The following is a 15,942-nucleotide window of genomic DNA, read 5'->3' on the forward strand; positions in this document are numbered from 1 at the left end:
AGAGAAAAGACCAGTGATGTAGGTGGGATGCTGTGTTAAGTGATTTGGATTTTATTTTAGGCCCCGTGGGCAGCTTCTGAAGGATTTTAGGAAAGTAATTAACATGATCAGATTTGTTCTTTGTAAGATCACTCCACTCCTCCATAGTGCGGAGGCTGAGGGAGCCTTAAGAAATCCAGCTGAGAATCCACGTATAAGAAAAAAAGAAGGGTAGAAGAGAAGTAGAAATGGCAAAACTTGGAGGCCATAAGGCTAGAAAGAAGTCAAGGATAAAAGTTTCTGGTTTAGGTAGTCAGTGTACCATTCATTAAGAGAGGATATATAAAAAGGGTATATTTGGGCAGAAGGAAAAGAAAATCAGGGTGAATTGGGGTAGTGTTGAATTTGAGACACACCCAGGTCAAGTTATCCAGAGTATAGTTGGATTTATACATTTGAATTACAGAGAAAAGAAGTTTGGCCTGGAAATTAAGTCATTTATGTACAAGATGTAACAGGAGCCACAGATTAGATAAAATTTTCTAGGAAGAATGGATAAAGGAAGGAGCAGCCTCTAAGGATCATGGAAAGAAGGAGGGCTCTGCATAGAAGACAGAACTAGGAGGAGGAGGAGGAAGGGAAGGGAGTTTTAATGAGGAGGGCATGGCCAGCAATGTCAGGTGCTGCAGAGGAGTGTGAAGGAGCAGAGAGGACTTTAAGAGTACAACTGTGCCTCACTTTCAAATAGCTGGACTATACAAAGGGAAAAGGAGAGTGAAAGCTGGGACATGTAAGGCAGAGGGAGACATTTTTAAAGGTGAGCCAGTAGCAAAGGAGGTTAACAATCAAAATAAGAGATCAATTAGTAGAAAAATATTTCCAAGGTGACTGAGAGGTAATGAGATACAAAGTAAACTTCATACAGAAAGATTAACCTGTAAAGGAGGATGGATAACTTACTCTGAAATAGAAGGGAACCGTAGAAGAGAGAAATACCAGAGACAGTGCTCAGTACAATGACATCCTTTCTTATCTTAATCCATTCAGTTCAGTTCAGTCACTCAGTCGCGTCCGGAGCTTTGTGATCCCATGGACTGCAGCACGCCAGGCCTCTCTGTCCGTCACAAACTCCCGGAGTTTACTCAGACTCCTGTCCATTGAGTCGGTGATGCCATCCAACCATCTCATCCTCTGCCGTCCCCTTCTCTCCCCTTCAATCTTTCCCAGCATCAAGGTCCGTTCAAATGAGTCAGTTCTTCGCATCAGGTGGCCAGAGTATTGGAGTTTCAGCTTCAGTATCAGTCTTTCCAATGAACACTAAGGACTGATCTCCTTTAGGATGGACTGGTTGGATCTCCTTGCAGTCCAAGGGACTCTCAAGAGTCTTCTCCAACACCACAGTTCAAAAACATCAATTCTTCAGCACTCAGCTTTCTTTATAGTCCAACTCTTACATCCATACATGATTACTAGAAAAACCGTAGCCTTGACTAGACGGACCTTTATTGGCAAAGTAATGTCTTTGCTTTTTAATATGCTGTCTAGGTTGGTCATAACTCCTTCCAAGGAGTAAGCGGCTTTTAATTTCATGGCTGCAGTCACCATCTGCAGTGATTTTGGAGCCCAAAAAAATAAAGTCTCTCTCAGTTTCCACTGCTTGCCCATCTATTTGCCATAAAGTGATGGGACTGGATGCTATGATCTTAGTTTTCTGAATGTTGAGCTTTAATCCACTCAACCACCCTGCAAAATACTAGCTAACCTGTGTCTCCATTTTTTTTTTTTTTAATAAGAAAATTGGTACTCAACACAGCTGTTAAGTAAATGATAACAGTGTGTTCCAAGTGTTCAGAGGATTTAGGAAGGTTATGAGTTCATCACAGGGCTTGGCCCAAAGAGGAAAGTAAAAGCAAAAGATTAAGTAAATTAGCAATAAAAAATTGCTCTTCTTTATTTCTTTTTTTAAAAAAAAGCCAAGAAGGTTGCCCAGGATGTCATTTCCTGAGCAGTTTCTGGTCTGGCTCCTCTGCGTATCTGAGTAAATTTCCCAGACTTTTTTCCAGTAACAGCTCTTCTTCTCCTTGGCCCATCATCATGATCACCTTTATCTTCACAGGGTTTCCAGAATGTGTTTGCATCTCTTCATCTAGTTCTAAAGACAGTTCATTTGTTACCTTGTTTGGGATACAAACATACCTCATCCAAAACAGAGTTTTCCCAGTCCTTCTTATCCCCTCAGAAGACCCATTGGTGTTGGGTGGACAGGAGTGCCATAGTCTTGCACCTAATTAACTAATGTTTAGAATAAATCTGGAAAGATTAGAATTACTCAACAAAATAATACAGATTTTTACAGAAACTGTTTTTCTGCTTTTCTTGACTCTACACAGCCAATAGTTTCTGAAGATCAGACAGCAGCCCTGATGGCCCATCTCTTTGAAATGGGATTCTGTGACAGGCAGTTGAACCTAAGGTTGCTGAAGAAACACAATTACAACATCCTGCAAGTGGTGACAGAACTCCTTCAGGTCAACAACAACGATTGGTATAGCCACCGCTACTGAGGAGTGACCTCGTATTAAATAACTTTGCCTGCTGCTCAGAGATGATCTTTATTCTGTTGGGGCATGGGGTAGAGACCCTTGTTTATTTTTTAATCTGATGAATCTATAATAGAGCCCATCATTGAATTATCAAGACAGTACCTGCATTGCAGTATTTTTTGGAGCAAATCAAAAACCAGAACTTAAATTTTCACCGTAGACATTAGGTGAATTGTAGGAAGAGCATTTTTCAATTGATTTTGATAAAGCTCCTTTCTTTGTTTTAGTGCACTGAAGAGTATAACTTAAACTTCCTATAGAACCATTTTTCTTTCTGCTTGTATTGAAGTTGAGTATTTTTCTTTGCTTAACGTGGATGTTTTTATGAGGATATCTGTTGTCAGTTTTTAAAAGGAATTAACCTTGGAAGTTGTTTTCCAGAATTATTCTCATAATTTCTCTTAACCTATCCCAAGCTTAAATAGCTATGTGGTATTAAAATGACACCTAGAATGTGATAGGAATTTTGTTACTCTTCCCTTTTTAAGTAGAAAGTCATTTCTCTGCAAGTCTCGGTAATCAGAACTGTTGTTTTCTAAAGACCCCACTGATGCGTTGAAGTATATCCACCTTCCATGTCTCTGCACTTCTGAGTAAGGAGCGGGGAGTGTGCTAAATAACCCACCAGCACCTGTTGAACAGTGTCTATTGTAGCAATTTTGCATACATTTGTATTTTATTTAAGGGAAAAAGTTTAGGTAGTGTGAAATATTTTGCTAATCCTATAAAGAAGAAAAAAAACTCTTCTATTAAAGGAAAAAGTAAATTTAACAGTTACCTTTTTTCTTTATGTCAGGGGGCAGGTCTTATTTACAGTAGAGTGGGCAAGGGCTGTATAGAAACATGAGAAAACTGAACTTTATTATGTGAATATCAGTAAAATTCAGGAGTGGGCAGATGAGTGGGTGTGAGGTTTTGAAATGGGATTCAGGAAGTCCTGAATGTCTCTTGAATGTTTGAAATCTGTTCAAGAGAACTTAGAACAAGAAAAAGAGGCTGATATTTTACAAAACTTGGATGGGGAGCAAACTCACAGAAAAAAGTTTTGGTTAATTTAACCCCAGGGTACGTGAGTGGGAAAGAGCTTGCTTACAAAGGTCCAAAGTCCTTACTCTGTTTATAGAAGGGAGTCTTGGGTATAGCTGGTAAAGAGGTAACAAAAAACACTAAAGATTTTAGTCATAAAAATTGCTTGCAGAAAAGAAATCTGACACCCCCCCCCCCCAGCCCGAAGGGGGAAGGATAATAAAATAGTATTATATAACCTGGTTGGTATTACAGTGAATGATGATTTAATCATTAGCCATAATGATGTTTATTTACAGTATAACTCTTCAATGCTGTTAAATAGGCCAGGATTCAGACTGCAAGCCAACCAGGCTGTTCGTTATTTAAAACGTTTTTATGGGGCCGTCTGGGTAGAGGCTGAGCAGCCGGTTGTGTGTAATTAATTGGGTTGATTTGGGACGGGATCTGTCTTGACCATCTGAGTCGTATTGTAAGGGTCCAGTCGTCTGTCCCATTGTACTTGTATGTAACCGCTTAAAGAATGGTGAAATAAACTTTGAAACTCTTACCTGCCCTGGCTGGTACCTTCGTCCAGTACCTCGCATGGCCCTTGAAGAGCTGAGAAACGTTCTGGCCGCTGTGTTGAGAGAGGCGGGCCCTGGGAGGGAGGGAGGGAGGGAGGGGGCCCTGGGAGGGAGGGAGGGAGGGAGGGGGCGGGTTCGGAGGAGCCGAGGCGGAGCTTCCCAAGGCTTTGAATCAAAGCTTGGGGCGAGACCCCGGCTCCCGCAGTTTCGGTTCTACTTTGCAGGCGTTTCTGTCGCCGCGGTCGCCCGAGGGTAAGGCGCTTTGAGAAATTCCTTTGCTTTTCCTCTGGGAGGCAAGGGCCCAGGCCCCTCCTGGGCCTCCTCCTAGCGCAACACGCAGGTACCGAACTCTACTAACGGCCTCTCGGGGTGTCTGATGGGACTTAAAATCCTCTTTCGATGAAATCTTAGCCTCTCAGTCCACGCCCAGCTTCAGAGTAGGGCGTGAAGCAGCTGGGGCTATGGGTAGGCCACAGTCGCGGCTCCCCACCTGCCCCAACGGGGCATTCGCGCCCCCCGCCCCCCCACCCCCCCAGGACTCTGGAGCCACCCTTCCCTCAAGGCTCTCGTCCCCAAAGACGTACTCCAAAAATCTCCAAAAGTCCTCGCAGCTGAGAGGAGCCCGGGATCTCAGACCTAAGCCAGATGAGGCTACCTTTATTTTAGCCCAGAAGGTCAGAGTTCAGCTCACCATGCCCACTCATTTGACTCCACTCTCTAGGGGAGAATCTAGATTTTTAGCCTCGGTTCTTCCTCGTAAAGGACTGACCCAGACGTTGCCCCTCCCCCAGACATTCTTTCCCATCCCACCTCAGAAAGCAACAGAAGTTTATGCTCCCTTCCACGACCTTTTTAGGGGTTTTTTTAACCCACATCTGTGACCAGTCTAGCTTCATTTTTCTTGTTCCAAAGAATCCCTACCTTCCTATTACACCAGTACCTGCCCAAGTTCAGGAATGGAAGCTGGGAGACCCAGGCTGGGAGACCTCAGGCATTTCTGCCCCGGGGTGCTGGAGAGACATCTTCAGAATCATCTTGTCTCAGAGGATGAAGGCTGCTGCCTGCAAGCCAACCCTATCTAACTTCCTTCCTTGGTAATCAGTGACAGCTCAGCAACTTTTCCAGAACAAAATAAGTGCTCTGCTTTCACTTACGAAAGTCCCTTAAAGTGAAATAACCTCTGCTTTGCATTTCCCTCTTGGGAATTGAGCTGTCCTACAATAAAGAGAGGAGTTGAAATGCAGAGATTCATGATCTAAGAGCCACGGGTAATGGCTTGAATTTCTGTACCTTCACTTCCTTAGGCTTGAGCTTGCTGAAATTGTGATGGGCCCCCTTGCCAATATCGAAAACCTAAAACCAGAGTGACACCCAACATCCACGCGAACTCAATTTTGTTCTTTTTTCATCAGTGAAAAATATCCCTGAACAATGGGTGAGACTTTCTCCCAGCTGGCCTCTCAGAAGGATGAGAACAAATTGATGCTGCCCCCCGACCCAGCCTTTGGCAGCAAGGCTGCCAGCTACTCCAGCACCGGCAACAGCAAGCCTTTCTGTTCCTGTGTGCCTTGTGAGAGGGCTGCTGGTGCTGGCTTTGTAACTTGTCCCACCTGCCAGGGCAGTGGGGAGATTCCTCGAGGTGAGTAACCGCAGGCCCTGGAAGTAGCCTGGGATCCAGGAAAGGCTCTTAACAGCCAGCTGGCCAGCGCCAGGCCCCTCTGAGTCTCCCTGGATGGTGTTAGGTCATCGGGCTCCTAGTCCCCCAGTTTCAGGCTGGTCCAGGGAGATTCTAACCCTCCCTGTGCTCTCTGCAGAGACCTCCCTCCTGCCCTGGTTGTACCACCCAACCCCAGGGGATTTCCAGCCTCTCTGCTTCCTTAGCAACCCTGCCGTAGGATTCAGGAAGTTACCAGTTTCTCCAAAGAAACTGGGCCTTTCTGACTTGTGGTGACTTGCAGAAATTCTTCACCCGTGTCAATGAAAATCTCACCTCCATTCGAGAAATGGCAAAACTAAGCTGCCAACAGCCAGTGTCCCCAGTCCTGCCCTGGGTCAGAGATAGTGTGCTTCTGAGACTGCTCTGGGACGGAGGGGTGCTTCTCGCAGGCTCATACAGGAAACTTGTCATGAACACTTCGTGGCTCTCCTCACCCTCTTTCTCTCTACAGAGATAGAGAAGCAGCTGGTGGCCCTTATCCCCTATGGGGACCAGAGGCTGAAGCCCAGGCACACGTAAGCCCCTCTTCCTACCCCAGTTCTGCAGGCATTGCCCATGGAGGCAGTTCCTCTTTGTCACCCCACCCAATGTGCCCTCCTCTACTAAATTTTCTCCATTGGTTCTCCTCCAAAAGCCTGAGCCTCACTGGGCTCAGACATATTAGCACCCTGTTTCCACAGATTTTCCTAGTTAAAGAATCTCAGGGCACAGCAGACCACCTGAGGTCAGTTAGTATCCAAAGCATCACTGCTTCCAAGAAGCATGCCTCCCTCTTGAAGACAGAGAGGACCTCTTGACTCTGCAAGTCCTTCCAAGATAGAGGGAGTTGCCATTGGTTTAGTTGCCATTGGTTTGGGGAAGTGATTTTTCCTAAGAACTTCCTTTGCTATGGCAGTTCAGACCTGCTTGTTCTCTTCCCCGTAGAGATGGAAAGCCAGCTACTCCCTGACCTGGGACCCTTCAGAACCTCAGAGGCAGCCCTGAGTTTCACTGTGGGGGCCTGTGACTCTGTCTGTCATCTGGGTCATTTGACATGAATCCCTGCAGCTCCTCCTCCCAGGGTCCTCAGCTTCCATCTGGGAGCCATCACCCAGGCTTCCCCCACCACTGCATCAGAGTCCAAATCTGGCAGTGCCCCTTAGAAGGTGCTACCAAGGTGCAGTCTCTTTAATGTGTATTATAATTTTGAATTAGATGGACAAATGATGTCTGGTTCTGAATATGAGTATTAAAATTCAGAACTCTCAAAATTCATGTGGACTTCTTCCAGTGATAGCTGGCCAATTGCTGGCATTGGTTTAGCCTTTGACTACGCACCAGGACCAGGGATTGGTGGCTTTTCCTGCGTTAGCCCATAACAGATTGTATGAGGTAGGTAGGTACGATGAATTATCTCCCATTTTATAGACAAGGAAACTGAGGCTTAGGGCTTAAATGGGTTGTTCAGAGTTACTGGGCCAGTGGGTACAGAGAGCTGGGGTTGGACACCAAGCTGCTGGCTTCTCAGTCCTGTGCTTCTCCCCACTCTGGGCCACCCCTGACTCTAGGCTGGTCCTCCACACCTGAGGAGCTAAGTGTCCAGTTGTGAGGGGAACTCAGAGGAGAGCCTTGTGTACAGAGAAGAGTATCTGAACACCCCTGGCCAGGTTGCTTCTGTGTCCAGACTTCTCCACTTCCCTACCCGGGTCCTGCTTTCCCACAGGAAACTCTCCGTGTTCCTGGCAGTGTCCATCTGTCTGGTGACCTCGTCCCTCATCGTCTTTTTCCTGTTTCCCCGGACAATTGCCGTGCAGCCTGTGGGCCTCAACTCCTCCACGGTGGCCATTGATGAGGCCAATGTCTACCTCAACATAACGGTGGGTGGGTGCCTGTGCCCCTGGGCTCTGACCCCACCTTCCAGGCAGCACTCCTCTGAAGCCCTTGTCCTGTGTTCTGACCTTGGGCATGGGTAGCCAGGGATCTTACGGCACTCAGAGGATGTCAGAAGCCTGGGGAGAAGCCCCTAACAGATTGTGTAGGATTGGAACTGTGAGAGGTTAGAATTGAGGCCAGAGCAGTATTAGGGAGTGGTATGCCTGAGACTTTCCGGGTGGGCAGGGAACAGAAAGAGCCTTGCAAGGTGAGACTGCTTTTTGAGACAGCTTAATGTCCCAGTATTCTTGCCTGGAGAACTCCATGGACGGAGGAGCCTGGCAGGCTACAGTCCATGGGTCACAAAGAGTCGGACAAGACTGAGCGACTAACACTTTCACTTTTATGGTCTTAGTTAACAGTGACCCTGTGTCATTAAAAGCCCCTTCAAGAGGCTCCTGGCACTGGTGCCCCAGCAGCTGAAGCTCTCGCTTGGGGATGGGGCTCAGTCAGGCTGGGGGTTTTTTAAACTGTTTGACTTCTTCTTGCCAAGGATGGTTACTCTCACCCCTCCCTTTCCCTTTCTTCCTCCCCAGAGTATCTTGAATATCTCCAATAACAATTACTGCCCTATCACTGTGACCCAGCTGACCATCGAGGTTCTGCACCTGTCCCTCGTGGTGGGACAGGTCTCCCACAGCCTCCTTCTCCACATCGGCTCTTTAGCCACTGAACAGGTGACTCCCTCTCGCTGGCCAGCCCCACACCGCACAAGTGTGTGGACACAGGTGGTGGGGGGAAGGGGGCGGCTACAGTTGGGGCTAACCCTATGACCATTTGGTTGACAGATGTTTTATGCAGTGGCCAACAAGATATGGGATGAAAACACATAGTGAGTAGCCCTTGATCTCTTCTCCCTCACCTCCATCCTGGTTGGAAACCCAGTTTGAACCCCCACCAGATTTCTTGATTGCTTAGCAACCCTGTAGCCAGCATTTAGCCTGCACGCTTATAGCCAAGACTGCAGTGTGCAAGTGTTCAGGGCCCCCAGCATCTGCCTGTTTGGAGCGGGATTGAAATGAAAACCAGGCTAGAATTGGGTTAATCCTTACAATATGTGGGACTTCGCTTGTAGCTCAGTTGGTAAAGAATCTGCCTGCAATGCAGGAGACCTGGGTTTGGTCCCTGGGTTGGAAAGATTCCCTGGAGAAGGGAAAGGCTACCCACTCCAGTATTCTGGCCTCGAGAATTCCATGGACTGTATAAAACCATGGGGTCGCAGAGGTGGACACGACTGAGTGACTTTCACTTTCACTTTTACAATATATAACTTTGGGCTCTTCAGCCTGACTCGCTGTTTTCTACTAAGGGAATGGCCAGCACATGCCTGGGCCAAGCCAGTGGGGGTTGGGGGAGTGATGTGCTCTCCTTAGGCAGAGGGAGCGGGAAGGGGTGGGAGTGGCCTGGGTCCTTGCCCTCCCCATGGAAAGGAGGCCAGGGGCCTGGGACTGCAGGTCTCCTCTGAACTGACAGGCTGCTCAGTGTGAAACGTGGTCCCGTGTTCTTCCTCTCTGTCTTTCTCAGCAAAATCTGTACCTGGCTGGAAATCAAAGTCCACCACGTGCTTTTGCACATCCAGTAAGTAGGATTTGAAGCCCTGGTATCCCCTCTCTCACTTCTTCTTTTTTTTTTTTTTTTTAATAGTTACTTATTTTGGCTTTGCTGGGTCTTAGGTTAAGCATGCGGGATCTTTAGTTGTGACATGTGGACTCTAGTTCCCTGACCAGGGATTGAACCTGAGTCCCCTGCATGGGAAGCTCAGAATCGTAGCCACTGGACCACCAAGGGAACCCCCTCTCTCCCACCTCTGACTCCTGCTCCCCCTAGTGGGAAGGAAGTCATCCATGAATCTGTTGGCTCTTGATAGTGGCACGTGCAGCCCTTCCTCTAGGGTCCACCTTGCTTCTGAGCTGTTGATGGGACAGCCGTGGAGCTGCCCGGGACCTGGGTGGGGCAGCTGTCCCAGGATCCATGACAGAACAGGAAGCCAGCCCTCCCCAGAGAACAGAGCAGGGCCAGGGCTTTCCTTTTCCTCCCAGACACAGTACCAAAGCCTCCTTTTCCTCTCCAGGGGCACCCTGACCTATTCCTACCTGAGCCGTTCCGAGCAGCTGGTCTTCCAGAGCTATGAATATGTGGACTGCCGGGGAAACACGTCTGTGCCCCACTTGCTGGTCTCTCACCCACCGTGACCTGTCTGCTGTCCTCAAGCTCCCGTCGCCTGCCGGCCTGGTCTGTACCTCCCACAACTCCGTGGTGCCCAGTAGGACCATAGTGACTTTGCCAAAGGAAAAACCCTGCTTTATCAGACCCTCCCCACCCCATGCACCCGCAGCAGAGGAAGCTTCCTGTGGAAGTTAACTTCATATACACTCACACACCCCTATATACTCTCTCTCTCACACATAGACCCATACACACAGTGTCTCTCTCTCTCTCTCACACATACACACACAAATACACACACACACCCACTCTCTGATTTTCACAGTATCAGAAGCCTGATTCTTCTAGAGGCCAGCAGCAGAGGCCTCTGGTTATGTCTTGAGGAAAGTCTGACCCAGAGTTTCCTCAGAGCTGCCTCAGAGCTGCCTCAGAGGCATGGAGCAGCACCCACCTTCCTATGCTGAGCACCGTGGTTGCCTGATTCCTCCAGGGAAGGCCTTCTTCCTGCCTGAATGCAGAGAAAACTTTCATTTTAGCTGGTTTGACTCCACGGATCCTTTTCCAGTTCTCCGCCCAGTGATGGAAATGACTTAGGGATCAGCCTATGCTGTCTGTCCTCAGGGACTTTTGCTTTGGTCACGTGACAGATCGCTGGTGACGGCCTGCTTCTCTCCTGGTAACTTGTTGCCCACCTTTTGGCCAAGGCCCTTTGGCTCTGCCTCCTTCCTGGTTGTAGATGGTCTGGGTCCCCAGGAACACAGAGCTGTTCTGCAGCTAAAGCTTCTCTTCTCCATAAGACACTTTCATTAATATTATTCTCTGCCCCAGAGTCATGTTAAAAGGTATTTATCGAAGGAGGTCACAACCCTGAGCCCATGTGCGTGGACACAGGTCAGATGGTGCCAGCGTTGCCTTTACTGTGGTTCCTGTCACTCAGACAGAGAGATGAGCTTGGAGGGTGGGGAAGGCTGAATGTGAAGTAGGAAGGATGGAGAAAGGGAAGTGGGGACAGAACCTGATGACTAGCTGACCAGGGTACAAGAGGAAGGGAGGAGTTCATGCCGTCTGCACGCTTTCATGCCTGAGTAACTGGGGTCAAAGTGGTGCTGGCAACAGCGTGAAAATCCATGAAGTCCAGGCTGGAGCTTGTGCTGTGTGGAGTTCGGAAAATGTAAAGGCTTTATATTGTATTCACTAAACTGTACTTAACAGTGTTTAAAAAAGAAAAATAAAGGTGTTCTATAATTGGGAAGGGAGCTGCTGGTGGACACTCCCCGTCTCAGCCTATTTCTTAATGTCCAGGTGGGCATCAAGGTGTCTTCCCCAGTCCCTGAGCCCCTTGGGAACATGCCCTGCTTCTCTGGCTTCTCTCCCTTTCTCTTGTTATGTATCTCTGAAGTCCCATCCAACTTTAATATTCTTGTTCTGTGTCCCCACCCTCCCCATACCTCCCCCAAGTGCTCCTCTCAAGAAACACTGCACTGAGAAGTTCCTTTGTGCATGCTAAGTCACTGCAGTCATGTCTGACTCTGCAACACTATGGACTGTAGCCTGCCAGGCTCCTCTGTCCACGGGATTCTCCAGGCAAAAATACCGGAATGTGTTAATTTCCCACCCAAAGGCCATGCTACAATGAAAGGACCCAGGTACCATCCCCCCTTACCAGTCAAGAGTGGAAGAGGGGATGAGGCTGGGGGACCCTACCTGTCAGTTTCAGGAAGTGGGGAGGGGGATATCTGGGGGCTTTAGAGCCTCTTAGCTGTTTCTGCTACATGGAAAAACTGAGACCCAGGGAGGAAGAAGCCTATGGATTTGGGGGGGCCAGTCCCCCTCTTCCTAAGGTCAGGTGTCCTGTGCCTGAGACTACAGTCCCCCTTTCCTCTGAGTTCTTTATCTCTGTCCCTGCCTCTCATCATCAACAGCGGCATGCCCACAGTGGACCAGACTGATGCTGGACTTGGGGCAGGGGGTCCCTGTCTGCCACTTCTTCCTATCGCTGCCCCAGGTCTGCTCTGGTGTGATACAACCCCTCCTCCCCCAGCTGTATCTCAGTAAGCATCCTCCAGGGAGCCAGGCTAATGGCTCCAATGAGAGTCATGAACCTGAGCTCCCGACAGACCTATCATTCCTAAATAAGGGCCAGTAGTGGAGCTGTAGACTTGAGGGGCACAAAGCCAAGTTCTCCCATAGGCTTTACCTGGAGAAGCAGGGACTTAACCTTCCACTTTCTTCCCACACTCCCTCCATCCTCTTCCTGCCCCTCCTCCTCATCCCAGTCTCACAGAGCCTGACCAGTCTCTTTGATTCTTTCCTGGAAGAAATCACATTTTATTCCTGGCTGAGCTCCTCTGCCAGAGTGGATCAGGAGGGACTGGCTTTTGAAGTGGAGGTGTTGCTGGGTGGTAAGAAGGTCAGGTTGCTTATCTGATTTTTTGCTGATGGCCAGTGGGATCTTGGTGTCTATTTCTGAATCACCACTGCTGGATGTAATTCGTTGACTGAGAAGGAGGAGAGACAGGAGGCAAAACAGGTCAGCAGTTCCCAGGCCCACTGGTTTTGCTTACTGTATTAAGTAAGCCCTTTGAAGCCAAAGGAATCAAAGTGAAATGTAGTGAATAGCCCAGTCCTCATCTTAAAGGACTAGGATCGGGTTCTCCCATCCTTGGCACCTGTGTCAGGAAGAAAAAAAAACCTTTCCAAAGCTCATCCTGTTTTATGTAATTCCCAAGACTCTTAAAAGTCTTCATGGGTTTGATGGTCTACAATTAGCGGACACTAAGCTAAGTGCTTCAGATGCCTTCCCTTTTAATCCAGTCCTCATGACAGCTCTGCTGTGTAACTGGTATCATTCTCCTTTAATGGATGGGCAGCTGAGACTCAGAGAGTGAGTCATGCTGCCAGAGAGTGGTGATCCTAGCTGAGAACCATACCTCTTACTTCAGGTCTTACCTCCCTCCTGCCTAGCGGACTCCATCCTAATCAGCCCCTAGATTTTGCTTCTTTGTACCTGTCCAGCCTTCCCAGCTAGACTGTCAGCTCCTTCACTTACACTTAGGGCTGAGCAGTGGGGCCTACCGAGACATTCTTATGGGCAAGGAATAGAGGAATGGGCCATCCAGAAATGACTGAACAGCTTCAATCTCCTCTCCCACTTCTGCCAAGGAAGCCTTTCTAGACTCCCCCCACACTTACACGCAAGCACACTCAGACACGCAGCCAGAAGCTATCTGGCTTTCACACTCTGAATCTGTCTCACCGTGAATCGTGAGTACTTGGTTTGCATATCTGGGCTACATTTCTTATAACCTGATGAGGAAATAAAGCACAATTACTCATCTGGCAGTTTCTGAGAACGGAACACGACACAGCTGGATTCTTTACCAGGCAGGCCATGGCCCCTATCTAAGGCAAGCACAGACCCAGCCCACACTGAAAATTCTCTACCAGGAAGCCAGCCTGTGCGTCCCTGTTCCAGACTCCACAGGGCTCAGGGTATTGTTGCTAAGCCTACAACTCATCTCCCGCCCTCTGTTGGCTCCCTCCCCTGTCTATCCCCCTCACCCTAGAGGAGGGACTGACAACTTCTGAGCCACCCTCTGTGGAAGTTGGCAGGTTTCTCTGCCGCCCTAGCTTGGCACAAAGCCACTCAGAGACAGTGACTCCCAAGTAAAGGAGATTCCCCCAGATATGGAATCTGGGCCCTCACCAGGGACTCCTTCCTCACTACCTCCTGCTGCGGGGCATCTTACCAGGACCATGAGGGTTGGTAACCTCTCCTTGGTATGTGTCCTTGTGGGGACCTGGCCTCTGGGAATCCTGGAGGATGTACTGGGAGGTGCCCTGAGTAAGACGTTCTTGGGCGTTTTGCTGCTTTGGCTGAGGCGGCTGTGGTGGCTGCTGGGGCACCTTCGGTGGCTGTGGCATCGGTGGCAACTGTGATTGCGCCAGGGGTGGCTGCGACTCCTGCCGGGACTCCTGAGGTGGCTGGGTTTTCTTCTCACACTGACGTTCCTCTTCTTGGAGTTTCTTCAGTTCCTGGCAAGAAGCCCCCGACAAGTGGAATCCTCCTCCCACCCCACCCAGTCACCACCTTGCCAGAGACACTGCAGGAAGCAAGACAAGGGAATCCTGAGGCGGAGGTGACTGCAGGGTCTCTGTTCCCTGAAGTTGAAGGCTGAGCCTGGAGCCTGAGCCATCTCGCCTCACCCACCCACACCCTAAACTGTTTCTATAGCAACAGTGCCCCCGGCAGAGCCCCTGCCCAGTAAACACAGCCTCTGACCACCTACCTCCTAGCTTGAGAGCTGTGTGCACTGAAAGCCATTTGCAGTGCCAGAGAGTAAAGAATAATCTCTTACAAATGCCTGGAAACAGCACTGTCCAGTAGAAATTTAATGGGTACCATATTCTGAGACAAATGCTTTCACTTTCATATATAATTTAAAATTTTCTATTAGCCACATAACAAAGGAAGAAGAAATAGGTGAAACTAAGTATAACAATGTATTTTATTCAACCCAATACATCCAAAACATAAAATCAATATGATAATATTGATAGTTGATAGTGTTTGTTTTTGTACTAAGTCTTCAAAACACAGAGGGCATTTTATACTCAACAGCACACCTGAATTTAGACATTACATTTTTCAAAACATGTGTGGTTGCAGGGCTTCCCTGGTGGCTCAGTGGTAAAGAATCCACCTGCCAATTCAGGTGACACCAGTTGGATCCCTGACCCGGGAAGATCCCACATGCCGAGGAGCACCTAAGCACAACTATTGAACCCGTGTTCTACAGCCCATGTGCCACAGCTACTGAAGACTGTGCCCTGCAACAAGAGAAGCCACTGCAATGGGAAGCCTGTGCACCGAGACTGGAGAGTGGTCCCTGCTTTCCAAATCTAGAGGAAAGCCGGAGCAGCAAGGAAGACCCAGCACAACTGTAAATAAATAAATTAATAATAACAAAAATGTTTGATCAAGGGATTTCTCTAGTAGTCCAGTGGTTAAGAATCCACCTGCCACTGTGGGGCCGTGGGTTCGATCCCTGGTCCAGAAAGATTCCACATGCCATGGGGCAACTAGGCCCGGGCACAACTTCTGAACCTGCACTCTAGAGCCCACCAGCCATGCTGAAGCCCATGCGTCTAGAGCCTGTGCTCTGCACAAGAGAAGCCACCGCAATGGGAAGCCCTCGCACTAGAGAAAGCCTGCTTGCAGTAACGAAGACCCATCACAGCCAAAAATAAAGTAAAACAAATTCATTTTAGAAAGGCAAGTTTTACAAAATAAAACTTGATCAATATTTCGAGTTCATATAATTTACAATCAAAAGAGTAGATTTACATACCCAAGTTGTTCCAAACATACTTAAAATTTTGCCAGTATGTAAAGTGGATATTTGTTTTTAAATTTATACTTAAATAAATGTATGTAAAATTTAAAATTCAGTCCCTCAGTCTCTTAGCCATGTCTCAAGGGCTATAGCACACAGGCTGGTAGCCACCGTATCAGACAGTGCAGCTTTAAAACCTCCTGTGCCTGACTGCTCAGTCCCACATGAGGCCTCAGCCTAGCATAACCACAAAGCTGAGTCACCCCAATGCACACACACACATCTACGACATCAAAGGAACTTGCTTTCCTCCAGCTCCCAGCAAAACAACATTCGCCAGATAATAGCTTCCTGGGGATCTGTTTTCCCTCCCCATCTCCTCCCTATCCCTGGAAGGACCCCGGTGAACCCGGCCCCTCTCTTGCACCTGCTCTTGCTGCTGCTGGGCCATCAGCCACCTCTTCCGGTCCAAAGCCATCTGCCGCCGACGGGCCTCCCAGTGGTAAGCGCTGCCCATGACAGTGAGGGTGACAGAGGGGTGGGGGCAAGGCAGAGCCCAGGAGGCTGCCACTGCCCCCACCACTTCTGTCTCCTCTCTCCTCAACCCCGTGGCCTGCGACCAGAACCACCTCACAATG

At 48.6% G+C, this 15,942-nt stretch overlaps 3 protein-coding genes across 12 annotated transcripts in view; 2 read left to right on the top strand and 1 right to left on the bottom strand.

The window, feature by feature from the left end:
- The window catches only part of NBR1 (NBR1 autophagy cargo receptor), a 28,372-nt gene extending 24,214 nt beyond the window's left edge, over nt 1-4,158 (top strand). For all 6 annotated transcript variants that reach the window (XM_061144128.1, XM_061144127.1, XM_061144130.1 and 3 more), the window contains one exon: nt 2,370-4,158. In XM_061144128.1, the coding sequence (XP_061000111.1) occupies nt 2,370-2,543 (174 nt within the window). In that variant the 3' untranslated portion in view covers nt 2,544-4,158. The remainder of the gene's footprint in view (nt 1-2,369) is intronic.
- On the bottom strand, nt 1,913-15,873 carry CCDC200 (coiled-coil domain containing 200). 4 transcript variants are annotated; one of them, XM_061144137.1, is made up of 4 exons: nt 15,732-15,873; nt 13,718-14,003; nt 4,160-4,248; nt 1,913-2,131 (listed from the first exon to the last, which is right to left on the bottom strand). In XM_061144137.1, the coding sequence occupies exons 1-4, from the start codon at nt 15,819-15,821 to the stop codon at nt 2,126-2,128; spliced, it is 471 nt and encodes a 156-aa protein (XP_061000120.1). In that variant the 5' UTR covers nt 15,822-15,873; the 3' UTR covers nt 1,913-2,125. The 4 variants fall into 4 exon arrangements, 2 of the variants coding, with proteins under 2 accessions (XP_061000120.1, XP_061000119.1); XR_009693043.1 differs by lacking the exons at nt 13,718-14,003; nt 15,732-15,873 and adding an exon at nt 5,115-5,553; XR_009693044.1 differs by lacking the exons at nt 13,718-14,003; nt 15,732-15,873 and adding an exon at nt 5,096-5,553.
- On the top strand, nt 4,340-11,224 carry TMEM106A (transmembrane protein 106A). Of its 2 annotated transcripts, none has more exons than XM_061144133.1 (8): nt 4,340-4,426; nt 5,587-5,813; nt 6,343-6,406; nt 7,594-7,747; nt 8,339-8,479; nt 8,591-8,634; nt 9,327-9,380; nt 9,874-11,224. In XM_061144133.1, the coding sequence occupies exons 2-8, from the start codon at nt 5,606-5,608 to the stop codon at nt 9,992-9,994; spliced, it is 786 nt and encodes a 261-aa protein (XP_061000116.1). In that variant the 5' UTR covers nt 4,340-4,426; nt 5,587-5,605; the 3' UTR covers nt 9,995-11,224. The 2 variants fall into 2 exon arrangements, with proteins under 2 accessions (XP_061000116.1, XP_061000117.1); XM_061144134.1 differs by having other exon boundaries at nt 4,383-4,514.
- Nucleotides 15,874-15,942: the final 69 nt, after the last annotated feature.

Source organism: Dama dama, chromosome 5 (assembly GCF_033118175.1).
Source record: "Dama dama isolate Ldn47 chromosome 5, ASM3311817v1, whole genome shotgun sequence".
In the NCBI taxonomy this organism is placed as follows: domain Eukaryota; kingdom Metazoa; phylum Chordata; class Mammalia; order Artiodactyla; family Cervidae; genus Dama; species Dama dama.

What these genes read in the sequence shown, in the direction of transcription:
- TMEM106A (XM_061144133.1), top strand. Translation starts at nt 5,606, where the DNA reads ATGGGTGAGACTTTCTCCCAGCTGGCCTCTCAGAAGGATGAGAACAAA. An exon ending in ATGTCTACCTCAACATAACG is followed by an intron (nt 7,748 to 8,338) that starts GTGGGTGGGTGC and finishes CTTCCTCCCCAG; the next exon opens with AGTATCTTGAATATCTCCAA. An exon ending in ATATGGGATGAAAACACATA is followed by an intron (nt 8,635 to 9,326) that starts GTGAGTAGCCCT and finishes TGTCTTTCTCAG; the next exon opens with CAAAATCTGTACCTGGCTGG.
- CCDC200 (XM_061144136.1), bottom strand. Translation starts at nt 15,821, where the DNA reads ATGGGCAGCGCTTACCACTGGGAGGCCCGTCGGCGGCAGATGGCTTTG. An exon ending in CCCAGCAGCAGCAAGAGCAG is followed by an intron (nt 14,004 to 15,731) that starts GTGCAAGAGAGG and finishes GCTTCTTGCCAG; the next exon opens with GAACTGAAGAAACTCCAAGA. An exon ending in TACCAACCCTCATGGTCCTG is followed by an intron (nt 4,249 to 13,717) that starts GTAAGATGCCCC and finishes CCTCCCTCCCAG; the next exon opens with GGCCCGCCTCTCTCAACACA.